The 20,273-nt window shown below is 33.5% G+C and overlaps 1 protein-coding gene across 1 annotated transcript; it reads left to right on the top strand.

Annotated features, from left to right (window-relative positions):
* The first annotated feature begins 14,270 nt into the window (after positions 1-14,270).
* Positions 14,271-19,386, top strand: LOC140815188 (serine carboxypeptidase-like 40). Its single transcript, XM_073174308.1, has 8 exons — positions 14,271-14,720; positions 15,690-15,797; positions 15,893-16,167; positions 17,329-17,589; positions 17,747-17,865; positions 17,989-18,081; positions 18,412-18,517; positions 19,092-19,386. Exons 1-8 carry the CDS (start codon positions 14,375-14,377, stop codon positions 19,245-19,247), a joined length of 1,464 nt encoding a protein of 487 aa, XP_073030409.1. The 5' UTR covers positions 14,271-14,374; the 3' UTR covers positions 19,248-19,386.
* Positions 19,387-20,273: the final 887 nt, after the last annotated feature.

Here is a 20,273-nt window from a genome sequence, read left to right as displayed (position 1 = left end):
GTGGAAAATAAAGATACAAGCAGTTTTAAGAAAGGAGAATTGCTTGGCGGCTATTGGAGATAGACCGGTGGAGATTACGGATGATGGAAAGTGGAATGAGATGAATGACAACGCTGTTGCCAATTTACACTTGGCTATAGCTGAAGAAGTTTTGTCAAGTATCTCTGAGATAAAAACAGCAAAAATTATCTGGGATACTCTGACAAAGATGTACGAGGTCAAGTCCCTACACAATATGATTTTCCTAAAGAGAAGGCTTTATACTCTTCGGATGGCGGAATCCTCATCGATGACCGACCACATCAATACACTAAATACTCTATTTGCCCAACTCACTTCCATGGGGCATAAAATAGGGGAAAATGAACGTGCGGAGCTTCTACTTCAAAGTCTACCAGATTCATACGATCAACTTATCATCAACATTACCAACAATATTCTTATGGGCTTTCTAAGATTCGACGATGTCTTAACTGCGGTTCTCGGAGAAGAAAGCCGGCGCAAGAATAAGGAAGACAGGTTGGTAACTTCGAAGCAGGCAGAAGCTTTGCCGATGATAAGAGGAAGATTCATGGACCGTGACTCCAGTGGGAGCCAAAGACGAGGTAGATCAAAGTCGAGAAGTAAGAAGAAAAATATTTACTGCTTTAAATGTGGCGGTAAAGGGCACTTCAAGAGAGAGTGTACGAGTATCGAGAAGAGTTCTCAAGGAAATGTGGCCAGTACTTCAGGCAGTGGTGAAATATTATTTAGCGAAGCAGCAACTGTTGCAGAAGGCAGACACAAATTTTGTGACACATGGATTATGGATTCAGGAGCGACGTGGCACATGACGTCTCGGAGAGAATGGTTTGATCATTATGAACCAGTCTCAGGAGGATCTGTATTCATGGGAAATGATCATGCCTTGGAAATCGCTGGGGTCGGTACTATCAAAATTAAAATGTTTGATGGCACAATTCGCACCATACAGGAGGTACGACATGTGAAAGGACTGACGAAAAATCTTTTGTCCTTGGGGCAATTGGACGACATCGGGTGCAAAACTCGGATCGAGAATGGGATCATGAAAATAGTGAAAGGCGCGCTTGTGGTTATGAAGGCGGAAAAAGTTGCTGCAAATCTGTATGTACTTTTGGGAGAAACACACAAAGAGGCAGAACTAGCTGTTGCATCAATTGGTTCAGGAGAAGAATTAACAGTGTTATGGCATAGAAAGCTCGGACATATGTCAGAACGGGGTTTGAAAATTCTCTCAGAACGGAAGCTGCTGCCGGGAATTACAAAAGTGTCACTACCCTTTTGTGAGCATTGTGTTATCAGTAAACAACACAGATTAAAGTTTGGCACTTCTACTGCCATGAGCAAAAGTATATTGGAGCTGATTCATTCGGATGTTTGGCAAGCACCGGTTGTATCCCTAGGAGGAGCGAGATACTTTGTCTCGTTCATTGATGATTTCTCTAGGAGATGTTGGGTGTATCCAATCAAGAAGAAATCAGATGTTTTCCAGGTCTTCAAAGATTTCAAAGCGCGGGTTGAACTTGATTCAGAAAAGAAAATCAAGTGTCTGAGGACTGACAATGGAGTAGAATATACCAGTGACGAGTTTGATGCATTTTGTCAACATGAGGGCATCAAGAGACAGTTCACGGCGGCTTACACACCTCAACAGAATGGAGTGGCGGAGCGGATGAATAGGACCTTGTTGGACAGAACAAGAGCTATGTTGAGGACTGCGGGTCTAGAAAAGTCATTTTGGGCGGAAGCAGTCAAAACCGCTTGTTATATTATCAATCGTTCTCCTTCAGTGGCGATTGATCTGAAGACTCCGATGGAGATGTGGACCGGGAAGCCGACAGATTATTCTCATTTGCATACATTTGGAAGTCCGGTGTACGTTCTGTACAATGAGCAAGAAAGATCAAAGTTGGATTCGAAATCCAGAAAATGTATCTTCTTGGGTTATGCTGATGGAGTAAAGGGGTTTCGCTTGTGGGATCCTACTGTTCACAAGCTTGTCATCAGCAGGGATGTTATCTTCGAGGAAGATAAAGTAAAGAGAGACAAAGGCACACTGAATTCAGAAACTACTATATTTCAGGTGGAGAATAAGACAGACGAAGGTCAAGTTTCTTGTGAAGAAGTACCAGAGCACGAAGAACAAGAGCATGTTGAGTCTGAGGTTTCCAATGTGAGGCAGTCAACTCGAGACAGAAGACCACCAGGTTGGCTTTCAGATTATGTCACTGAAAGCAACATTGCATATTGTCTATTATCAGAGGATGGTGAGCCATCGAGTTTCCACGAGGCTACTCAAAGCTCGGATGTATCTTTGTGGATGATAGCAATGCAAGAAGAGTTGGAGGCATTAGACATGAATAAAACTTGGGATCTTGTTACATTACCACGAGGGATGAAAGCCATTGGAAACAGATGGGTCTATAAGATCAAGCGTGATGGCAATAACCAAGTGGAGCGATATCGTGCTAGATTGGTAGTAAAAGGGTATGCTCAGAAAGAAGGCATTGACTTCAATGAGATATTTTCTCCTGTGGTTCGGCTTACAACAGTCAGAGTAGTGTTGGCATTTTGTGCGGTGTTTGACCTACATCTAGAACAGCTAGATGTAAAAACGGCGTTTCTTCATGGAGATCTTGAAGAAGAAATCTATATGCTCCAGCCAGAAGGTTTTGCGGAAAAAAGCAAAGAGAACTTGGTTTGCAGGTTGAAGAAATCTCTGTACGGTCTCAAACAGGCGCCGAGGTGTTGGTACAAGAGATTTGATTCCTATATCACGAGCCTTGGATACAACAGACTGAGTGCAGACCCTTGTACGTATTTCAAGAGGTCTGGTGATGATTATATTATTTTGCTGTTGTATGTGGACGACATGTTGGTAGCAGGCCCCAACGAAGATCAGGTCCAAGGATTGAAGGCACAGTTGGCTAGGGAATTTGATATGAAGGACTTGGGACCAGCAAACAAGATTCTAGGGATGCAAGTTCACCGAGACAGAAGTAACAGAAAGATTTGGCTTTCCCAGAAAAATTATTTGAAGAAAGTCTTGCAACGCTTCAACATGCAAGATAGTAAGCCAATCTCGACCCCTCTTCCTGTTAACTTCAAGTTATCCTCCAAAATGTGTCCTAGCAGTGAAGCAGAGAGGATGGAGATGTCTCGAGTACCATATGCATCAGCAGTGGGAAGTTTGATGTTCGCTATGATCTGTACAAGACCGGACATTGCTCAAGCAGTGGGAGCAGTTAGTCGGTATATGGCGAATCATGGACGAGAGCATTGGAGCACTGTTAAGAGGATCCTTAGATACATTAAGGGTACCTCGAATGCTGCATTATGTTATGGAGGATCAGATTTTACACTCAGGGGCTATGTCGATTCAGATTATGCAGGTGATCCTGATAAGAGAAAATCTACTACTTGTTATGTGTTTACGCTTGCAGGAGGAGCAGTAAGCTGGATTTCAAAACTGCAGACAGTTGTGACGTTATCTACAACAGAGGCAGAATACATGGCAGCTACTCAAGCTTGCAAGGAGGCAATATGGATTAAAAGGTTATTGGAGGAGATCGGGCACAAACAAGAGAATGTTCATTTGTTTTGTGACAGTCAGAGTGCCTTGCACATCGCAAGGAATCCAGCCTTTCATTCCAGGACGAAACACATTGGAGTACAATTTCATTTTGTGCGGGAAGTAGTAGAAGAAGGAAGCGTGGATATGCAGAAGATCCATACAAAAGAAAACATAGCTGATTTTCTGACCAAGCCAGTGAACACTGATAAGTTTGAGTGGTGTAGATCCTCAAGTGGCCTAGCAGAAACGTAAGCAGCAGGTAATGGCAAGATTGAAAGGATGTGTGAAGATGTGTTTGATTCTCAATCAAATCTCCAAGTGGGAGAAATGTCGGCAGAGTGGGGGGGACCAGCCACCAGTCAAAGAAAAACTAAACACGTTTTGTAGCAAAAGGAAATTTCGTGGAGATTTCGATAACGCGTGTTCACACGGTCAGGGGGCTCTATAAATAGAGCTCCCCTCTTCATTCTGAAATTATCCCTTCTTCGAGTTTTCTCTCATCTTATAAGCATTTGAGTGCTTAGTTCTATAATATTTGTGAGGTGTTTTGTTCTCCTGTATTAAGAGAGTGTGTGTTCTCTTTGGGAACACAGTGAGTGAGTTGTACACCACAAAATATTATAGTGGAAATTCTTTTCATCTTGCCCGTGGTTTTTACCCTAATAATTTTTAGGGGTTTTCCACGTAAATCTCGGTGTCCAGTTTATTCTTTATTTTCGGGTTTTTATTATCTCAAATTCCGCACGTGGGACCAACAAAAATAATATAGAATATCCCACCGCGGGGTTGCTATCTCTGCCACAACTGCATATTCCCGAAAAAGCCTCGCAACTGAAGTTGCATCGTTTACATCCCTCCGCGAGCTTTTCGAGCTGAGCTCAAAAGAATTCGTGTCACAGAGTCTAACATCACTTAAATGATGGTTCTCTTATTGCTGCCGATTCTGTCTTGTCTTCCAAGAAATTTGACGAGCAATTCGTTTCTTGTTTCCAAGACTTCAGAAAACAAATTAGAGGCTTTCTTTTCAATGCCCTGTATTGTATTCTCCAGTGTTTCCAACAGATTCTTCATATCCCAGGCAGCCTTACCCCGGTCTCCAGCAGAATTATGATCAGCCGAAAGGCGATCAACTGCAGCATTCACCTCCTGGAACACACCATCCGTTTTCTCCACATCTTTTCCAAGAATCGTATCCAGGTCTTTTATCAATGAATCATCCGATCCCAGGACGATTTTTCTTACATCCTCGTATGGTTTAGCATGATTGCACAAGCTTGACAGAACCAGGCCAAGTGTTAAGACTCCGATTCTCCTGACCACTGTCAAAGCGTCAAGTACCGTCGTTTCCTTCTTAGAGTTGGGCTTTTCTCGAATCCCAACTAACCATCCTTCCTCTTTGAAATCCATGCCAATATCAAACGTTGTTTTCGGGATTTTCTTCAAGCTCTTTGCTGCGGAAGAAGGCGAGCTCTCGACAAGCCTAAGGGCGTGAAGATTCGAAATCTTGGATTGGTTTAGATGAGAAATGGAGGAGGTAATGGCATTGAGCAGATCCAGCAAGTTCAAGCTGTAGCTAAGGTATTGCTCCCTGGTTTTGGCACCCCACTCACACATTGGATGCTCTATATCTACCACTAGCTTTGCAAAAGCATCGTTTGTCAGTTGTATAAACTCAAAATACCTGTCAAAACCAGTCAAGGGCAGATTCTTTGACAAGAATCGGCTCATGAAATTCGAGATTTCGGAGCGAAAACTGCGTAAAGTGGTGGACGGAGGCTTGTGTTTCTTGTTGTGAACTTCAATCCCAAATGGGAATTTCAATCTTTCGAGTAGGATTACCATCGAGTATTTGATATTGTGGCTGTTTTGGTATCGGTGCTTCTGGTTTTTGGTTATGATCTTTACATATAGGACCTTGTACCTATTTATGTATAAAGTGGCGCGTAAATTAGTTTTCAGGCAGAAGGAACGCTGCATGACTGGTCAAACATTAGTATCCTTGTCCGTGTCGGTTTGCAATTTTGACGTCGCAAACGTGTAAGAAAAATTGCCGCTTTTAGTTTCTTTATCTATAATGATAAAAATAATTGTACATACATGTATCGCGTGTATAGAATAACTAGTTTATCATAATTATTTGGTGCTATGTCCAAATTATTATTTTTTTGGATACAATTTTTTTATTATATTTTTTGCTCTTTTTGACATCGCAAACGTTCTATATCTATATTCATGACATGCCACGATCATAACGAGGTTCACGATCAATAAGAATTTGCTGAAGTTAGGGAATACATGGTGTAATTGTTGAAGTAGGTAAATATTTTATAAAATAGTTAAAAGTTCCATTTTTCGTAAAAACATTTTTTCGGATTACATGCTATTGCATTATAACGTAGATTTACCAAATACCCACCGAAAAGTAATGAATGCGAGTTTTATTATTATTCAAAAAAATGAAAAAGAAAGATTTGTAAAAATATAGACAGTAGTAATTTCTAAATATTTATTAAATTATTATGCCCGTACCAATTTTTTTCGATTCTAAAAGGATAGTTTACTTTTCACATATAGTAATATTTTTTTGCTAATATATTCTTATTAACTAAGTATTGAAAAATATACAACTACTGAGACCGGGCTTTGGCCCAAGTGATCTCACCCTCTTTCCCTATGTGATTGGCTCGAGTTCGAACCCTCCCCACCCCATAGTTTAGGAAATCAAAAAAAGAAAAGAAAAGAAAAATATACAACTACTATTTATGTATAAAGTGGCGCGTAAATTAATTTTGCTAGCATACTTCTAATATACATCCTCATAGAGTGGAACAAAAGAAAAAATATCAAAAAAACACGGAAATATAAACTTAGAGATCTCACTTACTCCTCGTCTTCGTTATGGAGTCATCTTCTTCATCCCGACATGTCACCTCTTATCAACAAGAAGGAATAAGGACAGTTGCCCCTTATTCCAACGTTTGGTTCTACTATGGGTAACTATATATTGAAAAATATACCATTATTATTTAAAAAAACTAAATATGAGCAAAATATAAAGTTTTTTTTTTTAAAATTTTGTTTTTTCAATTATTTTTTAATCCATTTGAATAAACAAACAAGTTTATATATCAATCAAATCCATTTTTCTCAATGGGTGAAAGTGTATGATTTTTAATTGTGAGGAGGTAGTTTACAAATATTAATTCTTAGTTTTTAAAAACAAAAACTAAATGTTTGAAAACACAATTTTATTTATATTTTTTGTTTGAAAACAAAGACAAAAAATCTTACTACTTGTGGCCTTAGCCCAATTGCTTTTTCGAATTTTGTAACCCTACTTGATTTTAATTATTCTTTATTTCTTTATTCTTGTTCTTACTCTATGAACTTAGCTCAAATTTTCTTTTACTATTTTTTACCTTAACTCATATCAATAATTATAATTTACTTGGTTATTTTTTTTTGTCTTATTATATTTATTTATACCGTCTAATATATATCTTATTTTTTTGACTTATTTATTTATTAATTTAGTTGACGTTTTCTTCGTTGATATTTTGTTACATTAAATCTTTTATAAATAAAAACCTTTCATATGAAATTTCGCATTTATTTTTTGTGTGTTCTTTAAGCCTGCTTGTCTACATTATCTATGACTAGAGTAGAATAAAAAATATTTATATTTATCATGAAAAATGCCAGTACCCCTTTATCGAAAAAATAATAATAATTCTTTATATACAAATTTTAATATTGAAGAAACGATAATTGAGCATTCACCAAGCTAACAGGAGGGTTAGTATTAGGGATGACAATGGAGCGGGGCGAGAAGTGGCGGAGGTGAGTTTGTCATCATCATATCCGTCTCTGAATTCCATCACTACCCTCATATCCGTCCTCATCTCTGTTTTTTCGGGTTCGGAGAATCTCCAAACCTGAAACTTCGGGGATTAACTTCTCATCTTTGTTTCAAAAATATTAATATGACAAGACGATGACGGATTCAGAGATTTTCTCAAACTAAAACTTATTATTATATATTATTATTAGTGATAATAATAATATTAATATTATTAATAATAATAATATTATTAATATTTAACAAAATAATATCATTATTATATTATTGATACTAATAATACTATTATTTTATTATTGATATTATTTTCGGGACGTGTTCGTGTTGGATCTGGTTGTCTACACGCCCAAACGCAGCGGAAGATTTAAAATTTTTATTTTATTTTGAAAAACAAAATAATATTGCTTTGGACGTTCGTATGATTTAACAAATTAAACATGCATAGGATGTTAGAAATTATACCTTTGTGAATTAATCACGTGGACACCAACCGATCCGGTATTACAGATCCGGCTCTTGATGATTCCCTACGAACTTTCTTCGATGAAATCCTCCTATCAAGTCCACGACTAGATAGTATGCTCCTCTTTCAAATTGCACTAGAAAATGTGAAAGAGATTTTACGTAGGAGAGAAAATTATGAGAGACGGCACAATATTTCTTTTCAAAAACAAGTGGCCGATTTTTTTATTCTATTTGAGGTGAGATTCTCGAAAGCCTCATGTGGTGGTTGCTAGGTTTAGTGGTTTCAAGATATTATTTATAATAAAATAATAACCTAATTACATAATTAACATTAATGGGCTTGATTTAATTAATTGGGCTAGTCCAACTAGTTTAATTAATTTAATCAAAGCCCATTAAAACTTTAATTATTTAATATGTTGGACTTGTACCCCTACAAGCCCATTAAACATATTATCCACCATTTTTAATTTATTAATTAATCAACTCAACTTTTGAGCTTAATAAATTAAATACATATAAATTCAACATTTGAATTTATTATTTAAATTATAAATTCAACTACTTGAATTTACATCACCTCCAAAATTTAATATTTAATAAACCCAACATTTGAGTTTAATAAATTAAATTCTCAAATTTTATAAATTCAACTCCTTGAATTTATTTTCTCAAAATTTAATTATCATAAATTCTAACTCCTTGAATTTACTATATAATATAAATTCAACTTTTTGAATTTATTCTCTCAACGGGAACAAACAATCCAGTACTTGTGTGACCCTCAATGGTTCAGGGATACAGCTAGCCGTGGGTTCACAACTCTTTGTGATTCAGAATAGCATTTATTCTTATTCGGGCTTACCCTAGTTAGCCTCATTCTTTTCATCAACACCGTGATCAAGAATGTCAGAACTCATTTCTGATTGCACCCATCGGATCATGGTAAGAGCGTCTAGTAGCATCGCCCCATGATCCCCTAGGTATCACTGATAGTGCCTGCAAGAACCAGTCGATTATAATTAGCGTACAGTACGGTCCCTTCATCTCATATATCCCGATCGAATCTGCAACCATTGGTTCATCGAGGGTTGCATAATAATTCGATAACTATGTGATAACTACAATAGTGGCATCGCGTGTACTATTTTGAGAACTCCTTCTCTAACGTACACTCATACTCTGGCCAGAGATTCCATGCACTATTATTTCATTAGATCACATAGGATATCCACACCCGTAGGTGAGCGGTGAATCCCCGACTACAATGCACTGGCTCCTATATGTGTCGCAACTGTACCCAACCTCGCCACCTGATGACTCTCCTGGAGCCGGTAAACGAGTCAAAGCACAACCCTAGGGACTAATGGTGTACAATCATAACCACAGACTTATCCTCTCGATGAATGATAACCACTGGAAAGTCCGAGGGAGGGTTGTTCGGTATAATCATCATATGACTACCCATCTGCATGTTTGGACATCTCTATGCCCTTACTAAGAAACACAGTACACAACATCACAGATGCTAGTCTCGAGCTCAAGCGACCTTTATCCATGTTTTAGGCGGCTGAGTCGACTAGGAACGAATTTAGATCATACAGTATTTACAAACGAGTTTCAACATCGAATTACGATTCATTTGTATTAAAGTATAATCAAGGTCTTTATATATGTTTGATAACATGGGTATACAGATAAAGAAATAACAAACCATGAAATAATGAATTATATTAAAATAAAGATTGTTTATTACACTTGAGTCAATAAAATCCCTAGTCAACAGTTGACTTGTAGGGCATCTACTCTAACAGTTCGGGGATGATGATAGTAATCTCATACCCGTCCCGAACCCGAATTCGAAAAAATCGGGGATCTCCATCCATGTTTCGGGTTCCATGTGGGGCCCAAACCCATTGGAAAAGTTGTCATCCCTAGTTAGTATTTGCTACATTGAGAGTGTTTATCTCTCTATTTCAATATGATCATATAGGTTTCCTCACATTTTTATAGAAATAGACATATATGTTAATGATCAAACGGCTAACATTTGACCATATCATAGGAGGAGAAATACTCCAAATATCACATAAAATAATTCATACTAGAACTAGAAACATAATTAATATTTGTATCCTAGTTATAGAAAGTTTCCGATTTCCTATTTTTTCAATCATTAATTAATATTTTTTGTTGGGTAATTTTTTGGGCTCATTTGTTCATAACTTATGCCTCGATACATTATTTAATCAAGAACCCTATTAAATGATCTACAAAGTTATGGCCTTACAAAATATTAAATGTAATTGGTAATTTAGAAATTTTGACTCCTATCACGTGGAATGTTTCCACATTCCTATTTTTGGTGTCACCGATTAGTCTTTTAAACATGTAATTTTTATAACTTGCTATATGATAATGGATAAATAATTTTTTTACACTAATTTGTCCTATTTTGAGATTTGAAGTATTAAAGTTTATGTTTTGATGTAGTAATTTTTATTTTTTGGTTTTTAATTCTATTTAATTTGAGTGGTGAAGTGACACGGAAAACATTGATGTGACGTAAAAAAAATGCTGGCAGGACACGAAATGTGGTAGATGTTGACACCTACATCTCCGACATTCATGTCAGCAATTAGAACAAAATAACCAGAAGTTAAGTGTTATTGCACAAAGATCAACGTTTGACAAGTACTTGTCAAACGTTGATCTTTGTGCAATAACACTTGATCCAAAAATAACAATTTTACACACTATCTGTTTCCACATATTTTTTCATGGATGAAAATTGATTCAAATCATTTAAAATATAGTATTAATATATAATATTCGAGTACCAGTTGTTTCAGATCTGGTACAAAAAATAAGATTTAAGTATGAATTTGAAACAATTTTATTAATACCAACACTTATTATACATGTGTACTGATTTTAAAAAATTTAGTTAAAAAATTTAGTTAAAAAATATTAAATCAACGTATTGATTTATATATTTCTGATATCAATCGACTCAAATTGGATTACAAAAAATCATAGTTTACACTTTCAGTTTTAGAGGGATGAAATGTAAAACACGTATCTGTGCCTATTTTTCACATCGGATAGAACATATGGAAACAAGGAGTACATAAAATTTTTTGTGTGGATCAAAGAATGTAAAATCATTTTCTCCTTGATAGAGACTCACCCCAAACTTAGCCAAGTTGGGGTCCAAGGATTAAATACAATTTACCCTAAAATACTATGATTTATTTTCTTACACAAGTGTGAGACATGATCTTGACCATACCGACATGCATAATTTATGCCTCAATAAAACCAGAAATGAAAATTGAGAACTTGCCAACTGCGGATACAAAGCCAGTTCATTGAACCACATACTCAAATGTTGTGTTGGTTGGAATTTAGAACATTGCCCAAAAAAATCGTTGGCTTGTCCCTCATGGTAATGTTTAGGTTCGACAAAATATAGAACGCTTTTCATTTTACCATCGATAATCCGAATCAAGTCGAAATCGATTATAGAGAAGTTGTTAATTGAGCTCAAAGTTTTGTCTACGAAAAATCTGGTATTGTTTAATCATCTAAAATGAATCATTAATACTAGCTAATCTATCGATACAACATAAATATAATATTTTCAAAATATTTTTATTTCAAGATAAAAATTTATGTAATTAATAACATAATTATATTAATATGAAAGAGTGTGATAATATGTAATAACATTTATTTAAATAAATTATGGATGATATAAATAATAATTGAATGTGATTCGTGATAGAAATAGATTATTTATGCATTCATTACATGAGAGAATTAGATAAATGAATTTTTTTTATGGAAAGGTAATATGAATGATTTTTTATTCGTCACTAAGATGTATCTATCAGTGTTCAACAAGTCTAAACCAGATGTCGAATGGAACTTCGAGCACGAGCAATTCTGTGGGTACATCTGACACTTTGTCGATGACAACATGTATAATCACATATGTAACGAGACACATGCTTGTACGCCTTGCTCGACTAATCGTGGGACAGAACAACTCGTATGCGGTCAAAATCTGTGCACAAATTCAAACAATATATAATATTTTTAATATTATTGAGAGAGTTTCTTGTGCACCTGACTTAATTCACCCTTTCTAAATTTGTATGAGAAAATTCCATTACATTTTTAACACAAAAATGTGATAGAGATTTATGATGGTAAATTATTTAAAATTATTCATTTATTTAAGGAAAATAATTTTTTAATTCACTAACTTGTCTCATTTTGAGTTTTAGTACGTTAAGTACTCAAAGTTTTCCCAATTTGACTACTTTCAAATCCCATCAAATTTGATAAGATTTGGTGGGATTTGGATTTTAAAAATATAAAATTACTTTTCTATCCAACACATCATTCTCCATCAAAAGTTTCTAAATGGTTAGACTTTTTTTTCTTTTAATTTTTTTTAGAAGTTGAAAGATTTCGTTTAAATTTTGTAAGTTTCTTATGTTATTTACTGATTAATATAATAAAAATTATAATAATTATCAAAGCCTCTTTTACGTTTAATAATTAATTTCATGTTAAAGTTTGAAGTTGTTTGATGATTTTTTAATTATTATTTTATGTGCATTATGATTAATAAATAATAATTAATTTTTGAATTTACAAATACAAATAATAGAAAAGAATTATTAATTTCTAAATTTTTTTTAGTTACTTATGTTTATATGATTTCTAATGGTAGTTTAGTAAAATTTTAAAATTTCAAATTCGAATCTTTTTTTCTCCAAACAAGAAATGGATTTGTAAATACCATTTTTAAATTTTAAGAGAATTAAAACTCAAGACGAAAAATTGTCAGATGTTATTTCAATGGCTAATTATGAAAATTTTAATTTAATAAAAAATTATGTTTCGATGAAATATATATATTTTCACAATTATACACTCGGATAATCTCACAAATTTTTTGTCTGAACGAATTTCCTCGACACGCCCAATCTTTGAATTAATTTCAAGACCTCTATTAGTCGAAGAAATATATGGTGCTGAACCACGAAGTGCTATCCTATCAAGCAATATTGATGGTCGAAGAATATATTTGAGTTGGTGGAGTAGGTGAATGTTTGATCAATAATCACGAGTTTTGATTTCCCCGCTAATACTTTCTTAGACGAATTTACAGTATAAGCTTGACTATCATGGTTTGTAGACTATTGCGTTAATTCGAGAGTTTATTCAATGTACATTCGAGAGTTTATTCGAGAGTTAAGTGTTAATTCGAGAGTTTATTCAATGCTATGCCCATCTTTTATTGGATTCACACAAAGGGTGACGATTAGCCATCTTTTATTCGGAAAAATATAAATAGCCTTGTAAACTTATATATAAAAATCATAATATTAATTATTATTTATTTTTATTTTTTTTTACTTTTGTAAAAATTTGTGTAGACTGACTTTAAGTATTCGAAGGCAGGTAAAAACTTGTGTGAGACGGTTTCACGGGTCGTATTTGTGAGACGGATCTCTTATTTGGGTCACCACTCACCCATACAAAAATATTACTTTTTATGCTAAGAGTATTACTTTTTATTGTGAATATGGGTAGAGTTGACCCGTCTCACAGATTATGATCCGTGAGACGGTCTCACATAAAACTCACTTTTCGAGGCATTTGAATAAAAATATTTTTGGCTCTCTCACTGTTCCAATTTGAACTAGTGGAAATCCAGCACGTCCATCGGCACAAACATCACACCGTTTTAATAATTAATAAAAAAATATAGAAAATTAAAGGTTTAAACATAAAATTTGGAGTAAAATTAATAATATAAAATCATATTTTACACACACACACTCACTAAGTACATATGACAAGAGGGGAAAATCACATTTCTTGTTTATGTAATTAATTTGTATATTTTTTTATTTTTGGTAATGATCGATGTCGATAGTTTTATAGTCTTAATTCAAAAATTTGCACATTTATTTCCATTTCCGTTCTTTCTCATGGAGTGCTGATGTGACACTGAAAAATGATGTCGTGACATTAGAAAAACGATGATTTATTTCATCTTACCCATGTGGGTATTGTCCTATGATAGGATATATGGTCAAGATTTACCTATGTATATATATGATGCACTTTTTTTTTTGGAAATTATATATGTATCAAGATCTTATCCGTTGAAATGAAGTGAGGGTAGTGCCCGCATAGGTACCAAAAACGACGATGTCTTCGTTAAACTCTTGACATGAAACCTGACACGCAGCTAATGAATTAATAATTGCAAACAGAGGAAGGTCTTTTCTGTCCTCCAAGAATCTCTACATTACATTTCAGTTGGTTTGTTGAAGACTTTTGAATATATTTTAACACTTTTTTTCTCCCAACAAATTACTCTATATATATACTCTCACACGGCACACATATTCTTGTGCAGAAGAGAAACAATGGAAGCCAAAGCATTTCTCCTTCTTTTCTTCACTCTACTCCTACAGAAGAAGCCAACCGAATCTCTTTCGACAGCCAACAGGCTTATTATGAGGAAAAATCCAAGCATAGACAGAAGCCTTTTCAACGCGAGCCGCCATTTTCGTGAAGCGGTAGTTTACTCACAAGAAGGGATGAAAGAAAGTGATAGGATCGAGAGATTGCCCGGACAGCCACATGTTACATTCAAGCAATACGGCGGATATGTGACCGTGAATCGAACTGCCGGTCGAGCTTTCTTCTATTACTTTGCAGAAGCTCAGAATTCGGATAAGCCATTGCCTCTCCTTCTCTGGCTCAATGGAGGTATTTGTTTTTTGTTTTTTTATTTATTTAAAAAAGATATGTTCTAATTTTTTGAGTGAAATTTTTAGTTGTGTTAGGTGAGATTTAGGTTGTTTGTTTTTCTACATTTTAGTTTATGTGGAATTCACATGGATTTTTTCTTTCAGATGGTATAATGTTTGGTTTCCATGGAAATATCCCACCAGAAGTTCAAAAACTTTTTGACTACATTACAATATGATATTATAACACTTTATTTTAAATTCAAATGTGATATAAAATAACATTGTTTTGATGTGTCGTCTAGATGTACATAAAAATTTTCGTGAGACGATCAAATGAGTAAATTTTGTGAACCATATATTCTATTTGGGTCACTCATAAAAAAATATTATTTTTTATTGTAAATATAAACGTGGTGACTCATCTCACGAATAAAGATCCGTGAGACCGTCTCATAATAGATCTGTATATATATAGTTGGTTTCATTTTGTGCATGTTATTTCCTATTATTTGGATAAGAAATGTACACATTAACGAGACATGTTTATTAGTCTTGCAGTTTTCTTGGAATTAAAACCCATTCTTTGGCTCTTATTATTGGCTTAGTCTTGTTATATTATAATTTAATGTTATGCATGTCGTATTTTGTAACAACCTCTTTGTTTTTAATAATTAAATCTTATTATATTTCCATCCAGCTAGAAATAAGCAATATTTTCCTATAAATTTATGAAATAAATGATTTTTTAAATTGGGATTCCAAATAATATTTAATAATTAATACTTGAAATTGTATCCGATGAAATTAATGATACACACATGTTAAAATTAAAATATTCGTCGCGTCACGTGGGATTATGATGAATTTATATTTTTTAATTCCTTAGAAAATAATAATTACTTTAATAATAATTACCTGTCAGAATTAATTAATTAATCAATTATTAGGTAATAACTTTAAAGATTTCGAATTTATTGTGTTACAGGGCCCGGCTGCTCCTCTCTTGCCTATGGAGCAATGCAAGAGCTAGGACCATTTAGAGTTCTAAGCGATGGCAAAACACTCTACAAAAATAAATTTGCATGGAATTATGGTACTTTAATTTATACAGTCTCATTTTAAACCCAAAAAAAATAATTTATTTTTGAATATTAATTTTGATTATTTTTTTTGTTTGTTTTTTTAAAGCTGCAAATGTGTTATTTTTGGAATCTCCGGCTGGCGTTGGCTTCTCATACTCAAACACGACAGAAGATATCGTGACAGGAGGAGATAGTAAGACGGCTTCTGATAATTATGCATTCTTATTGAATTGGCTCGAAAGATTTCCGGAGTACAAAAACCGGGATTTCTATATCGCCGGGGAGAGTTATGCCGGACACTACGTACCTCAGCTGGCACATACCATTCTCTATCATAATCACAAGGCAAACAAGAATATTATTAATCTCAAAGGAATAATGGTAAGTTTTGGCATCTTTTAATCTATTCAATTAAAATATATATTTTTTGGGACAGCAAAACATTTTTTTTTTATTATTTGTTTTACTAAAAAATAAAATTTAGTCAAAACATCAGTATTGATATATTCTCGTTGGGACCAGCTCGATCCGTCACACCTCACTATAATTTGATTATGTTGTACAATATAAATTTTGGTCATCCAATTAGTCAATTTCAATCTTAGTACAATAAATTGGATTAATAATTCAAAAATTCCATATAGACCAATTTATGTTATTACGAGGTTATCGTATCGAAATATATATATTTTTTTTAAATTTGTTTGGTTTTTTTTATTAATATATTTTATTGTAATAAAAAAGTTGGCTATGTGTGACAAAACACAATTTTTCTTTTTGCACATACATAGACTGGTAGACATCTTTTTATGGTTGGGTTGTTGGCTGGTACCCCATCTAATTTGCCACTTAGTGTGGAGGAACTTAGTGCTTATTTGCATGCTCTCATGCCTAAAGTCATGCCCTTAGATATTTGGTCCATTGCATTCCATACATCACATATTTGGTCTTCTAATAGGCCAAAAATGCGAGCCGCAAACGTGCAACAACATAAACATCTTTCATATTGGATTCGACTCTGTGTGATAGCGAAAAAACTCAAACCCCATTTAATAGAAAAAGGGCCAAAACTTTGTTTTTCTTTTCCTGCATACTTTAGATTGATTTTTTTCCGAAATATTGACGTGGGATAGATATGCATTTCCGCAATATCCTGATGGCCTCAACAAAAATAAGAGTATATGAGCAAAATGACATTTTATTGCACCAAGACCAAAATTTAATATGTTAGAAGATCAAAACCTTATCTAGCCCACTTTAGGGAACAATTTTGAATTTTTTTTTTCTCCCAAAGAAAATTTAAAAGATAAACTATTATAAAATAGATGTAGTCATGACTTAGAGATATATGAATTATTCCTATAATTTTTGAAGAGCTTCAAAAATTATATTTCTAGTTAGTAATAAGATATTTTCTCTTAAAATTAAAGGGAAAATAACATCTGCTATTTTCTGGATCAACCTCAGGGACCCTATACTAAATGTAACTCGATCCACCATTGAATGCAACATGATGTTCATATTTTTCTTGGATAACTACAGATTGGAAATGCTGTGATCAACGAAGAGACCGACGAGAAAGGGCTGTATGAATTTTTTGCGAGCCACGCACTAATGTCGGATCAAACTTTTAACAACGTCATGAAGTATTGTGATTTTTCCCCAAACTCCTCCGACGAATCGAAAAATTGCAGCCAGGCAGTCGAAGAAGCAGGGGAAAACGTCGGCAACATTGATATTTACAACATTTATGCTCCCTTATGCGCTAACTCAAGCATCACCCAAAAGCCTAAGAAAACATCGGTATAGTACTTAATTAACATTCATTAAAATTCAATTTTTATTACTTTAAAGCAATTTTTTTTTAATTCCATAGATTTTTCCCATTATAGTTTTTATTTTATATTTTATAGAGAATTATGAAATTCTTACAAATTAAAAATGATTATATATTATGCAGGGAATGGTCTTTGATCCATGCAGTAACAATTACGTTCATGCATACCTTAATTCTCCTGAGGTTCAGCAGGCTCTCCATGCCAATGTTACAAAACTTAATTATGACTGGGAAGCATGCAGGTAAATTATTTTTTCATTAATCTCCCATAATAATTTTTATTTTTACATTATTTGAATATTATTATTAGTCGTAGGACATACGTATATTTATAATTTCGTTATTAATCGGAATTTAAATTGCAGCGACGTCCTCAAGAAATGGCTAGACAGCCCTTCGACGATCATTCCTCTTCTTGAGGAGTTTAAATCGAAAGGACTTCGAGTTTGGATATTTAGGTACGCTATTAACGATCAAAATACTAGAAACCGAGACACACACGTTGTAAGCAAACGACAAATTTTGACTTACTAGAGGATTAAAATCCTATCTAGGTCACTTTACAAGCTGATTTTTTTTATTTTTATTTTTTTGGAAATTTCTCCTTATGATCAATATTTTGTATTTTGGAAATGGCTGGTTTATTGATTTCTGCATTTTAAAATACTTTTTCTCCAACCAATTCCAAGCATTATTGTTCTGGAAAAATGTATTTCTTTTAAAAGTAAACTTTTTTTAATGGAAAAAAATATATAATCCAAATTAATATTGTTTGATGTAAAATACAGTGGGGATATAGATGGAAGGATACCGGTGACTTCAACATTAAATTCTATGAAGCAGATGAAACTCACGGTCAAAACTCGGTGGCACCCTTGGTATCTGGCTGGAGAGGTTAGCTCATTTGCACATTTTAAATATTTAATTAACATCTATATAAATGTTTTTAAATAAATCGAATTTCGAAAAAATAATTATTGAAATATCGGATTCTTTTAATAACTTCGGATAATTATAGCGGAAAAAAATTTAAATCTAAACTCCAAAACCCAATTTAAAAACAGCTGAGTCTCAAACCTGAGATGTCGTCGCAAATTCATGAGCACTTTGATGTCAAATTTGTATGTTTCAATGGTTGTATATAGGAGAAAATGAATGGTTCCGATGGTAACTCAAGAAAAGATTGAACATAAATACTACGAGTATCTATTAGTCGTCGATGACTTATAACTCATCATCAGACACTAAAAGTTCAAATTTTTGGACAATATATCTGGTTTTATGCTCAATTATAACAAAACTTCTTAAACTTGAAAAAAACGATCACAATGTTTTTTAGTAATCTGTACTTTATAAATAATTTTTTTTTACAGTAACGATGAATGAAATTATCATGCGGAGAAAATATTTTATTAATCTTTACATTTATTTTTATTTTATATTATTAAATTTAATTTTGGTTAAATAGGTTGGAGGATATACAGAAGTGTATGAAGGCGACCTAACATTTGCTACCGTAAGAGGGGCAGGACACCAAGTACCAAGTTACCAACCAGCTAGGGCACTTTCCCTTGTCATGCACTTTCTTGGAGGGACACAGCTTCCTAATTCCTCCAGAAATTAAATCATAATATATGGGTTCACCTAATCATTAATAACAAATTAACATTTCAGTAAAGTTTTTCTCCTTATTTTGTTCTTTTGTTTTATTAGTGTTCTAAAAAGCCCGCTTAAGCGCACTTAAGCTTGAAACTCGAGAAAAACGTCCCGCTTCGGAGAAAATCGGAAAAGTGTGCTTAAGCACAATTAATCACATCTATTTATTTTTAAATTTTTTTATTTTGAAAGTATGTCTTTTTATTTTAAAAAAATAAATTATGTTTATAATTTAAATGTTTATTTTAATTATGATTAAGCATGTCTGATAATGATTTGACAAATATTTAGCATTTATTAATATGATCTAGTAGCAAAAATAAATAAAGATTTTAATTTTGAGATTTTTATATTTTTATAAATATGAGAATTAATGTATCATACTTAAATTTATCATATTTATATATTATTTTATCTATTTATTGGTTTAAGATAATTACAATTACATTAAAGATAAAAAACGTTTTGAAGTCTGTGCTAATCTCGCTTAAGCTTAAAAAGCCTGGAGCTCGACATCCGTGCTTCGAGGCGCTTCACGCTTTTCAAAATTTTGGTTTTTATTAAACAAGAAAAATAATTATCTCAAGAAACATATTTTTTTCTGATATTAAATATTTATTTTCACGATGAAATATAATTTCAGATCCTAATCCGAATGAAAAACTGACACAACTATATTTTGTAAACTTAATGTAATATGTTTTATAATTATAATAATAATTTTATTTTGTTGCTTCTTGTTTATGAAACTAAATTGCACAAAAGGTGACAGTTGTATTCACCAAAATCCGATGCAAAATTCTTATCCAACAATTACAAAAATCAATTTACCTTATTATTATTTGAATAATTCAGAACCACATAATAATCATGCAATTGGAACTTCGAAAACATAGCACTACAACAAAAATACTATACGACGACGGTTAAACACTGTTGTCGTAGCTATAATTAGCGACGGTTCAGAGTTAACCGTCGCCGATGTATTATTTGC

The sequence above is a fragment of the Primulina eburnea genome, chromosome 15 (assembly GCF_022965805.1).
Source record: "Primulina eburnea isolate SZY01 chromosome 15, ASM2296580v1, whole genome shotgun sequence".
Lineage (NCBI taxonomy): Eukaryota > Viridiplantae > Streptophyta > Magnoliopsida > Lamiales > Gesneriaceae > Primulina > Primulina eburnea.
Note: the sequence above shows the minus strand (reverse complement) of the source record. Positions and strands in the feature narration are given on the sequence as shown.

Excerpts from the sequence above, each read along its gene's own strand:
- LOC140815188 (XM_073174308.1), top strand. The coding sequence starts at position 14,375 with ATGGAAGCCAAAGCATTTCTCCTTCTTTTCTTCACTCTACTCCTACAG. Across the intron at positions 17,590-17,746 it reads AAAAGCCTAAGAAAACATCG|GGAATGGTCTTTGATCCATG; the intron begins GTATAGTACTTA and ends TATATTATGCAG. Across the intron at positions 18,082-18,411 it reads CTTCGAGTTTGGATATTTAG|TGGGGATATAGATGGAAGGA; the intron begins GTACGCTATTAA and ends TGTAAAATACAG.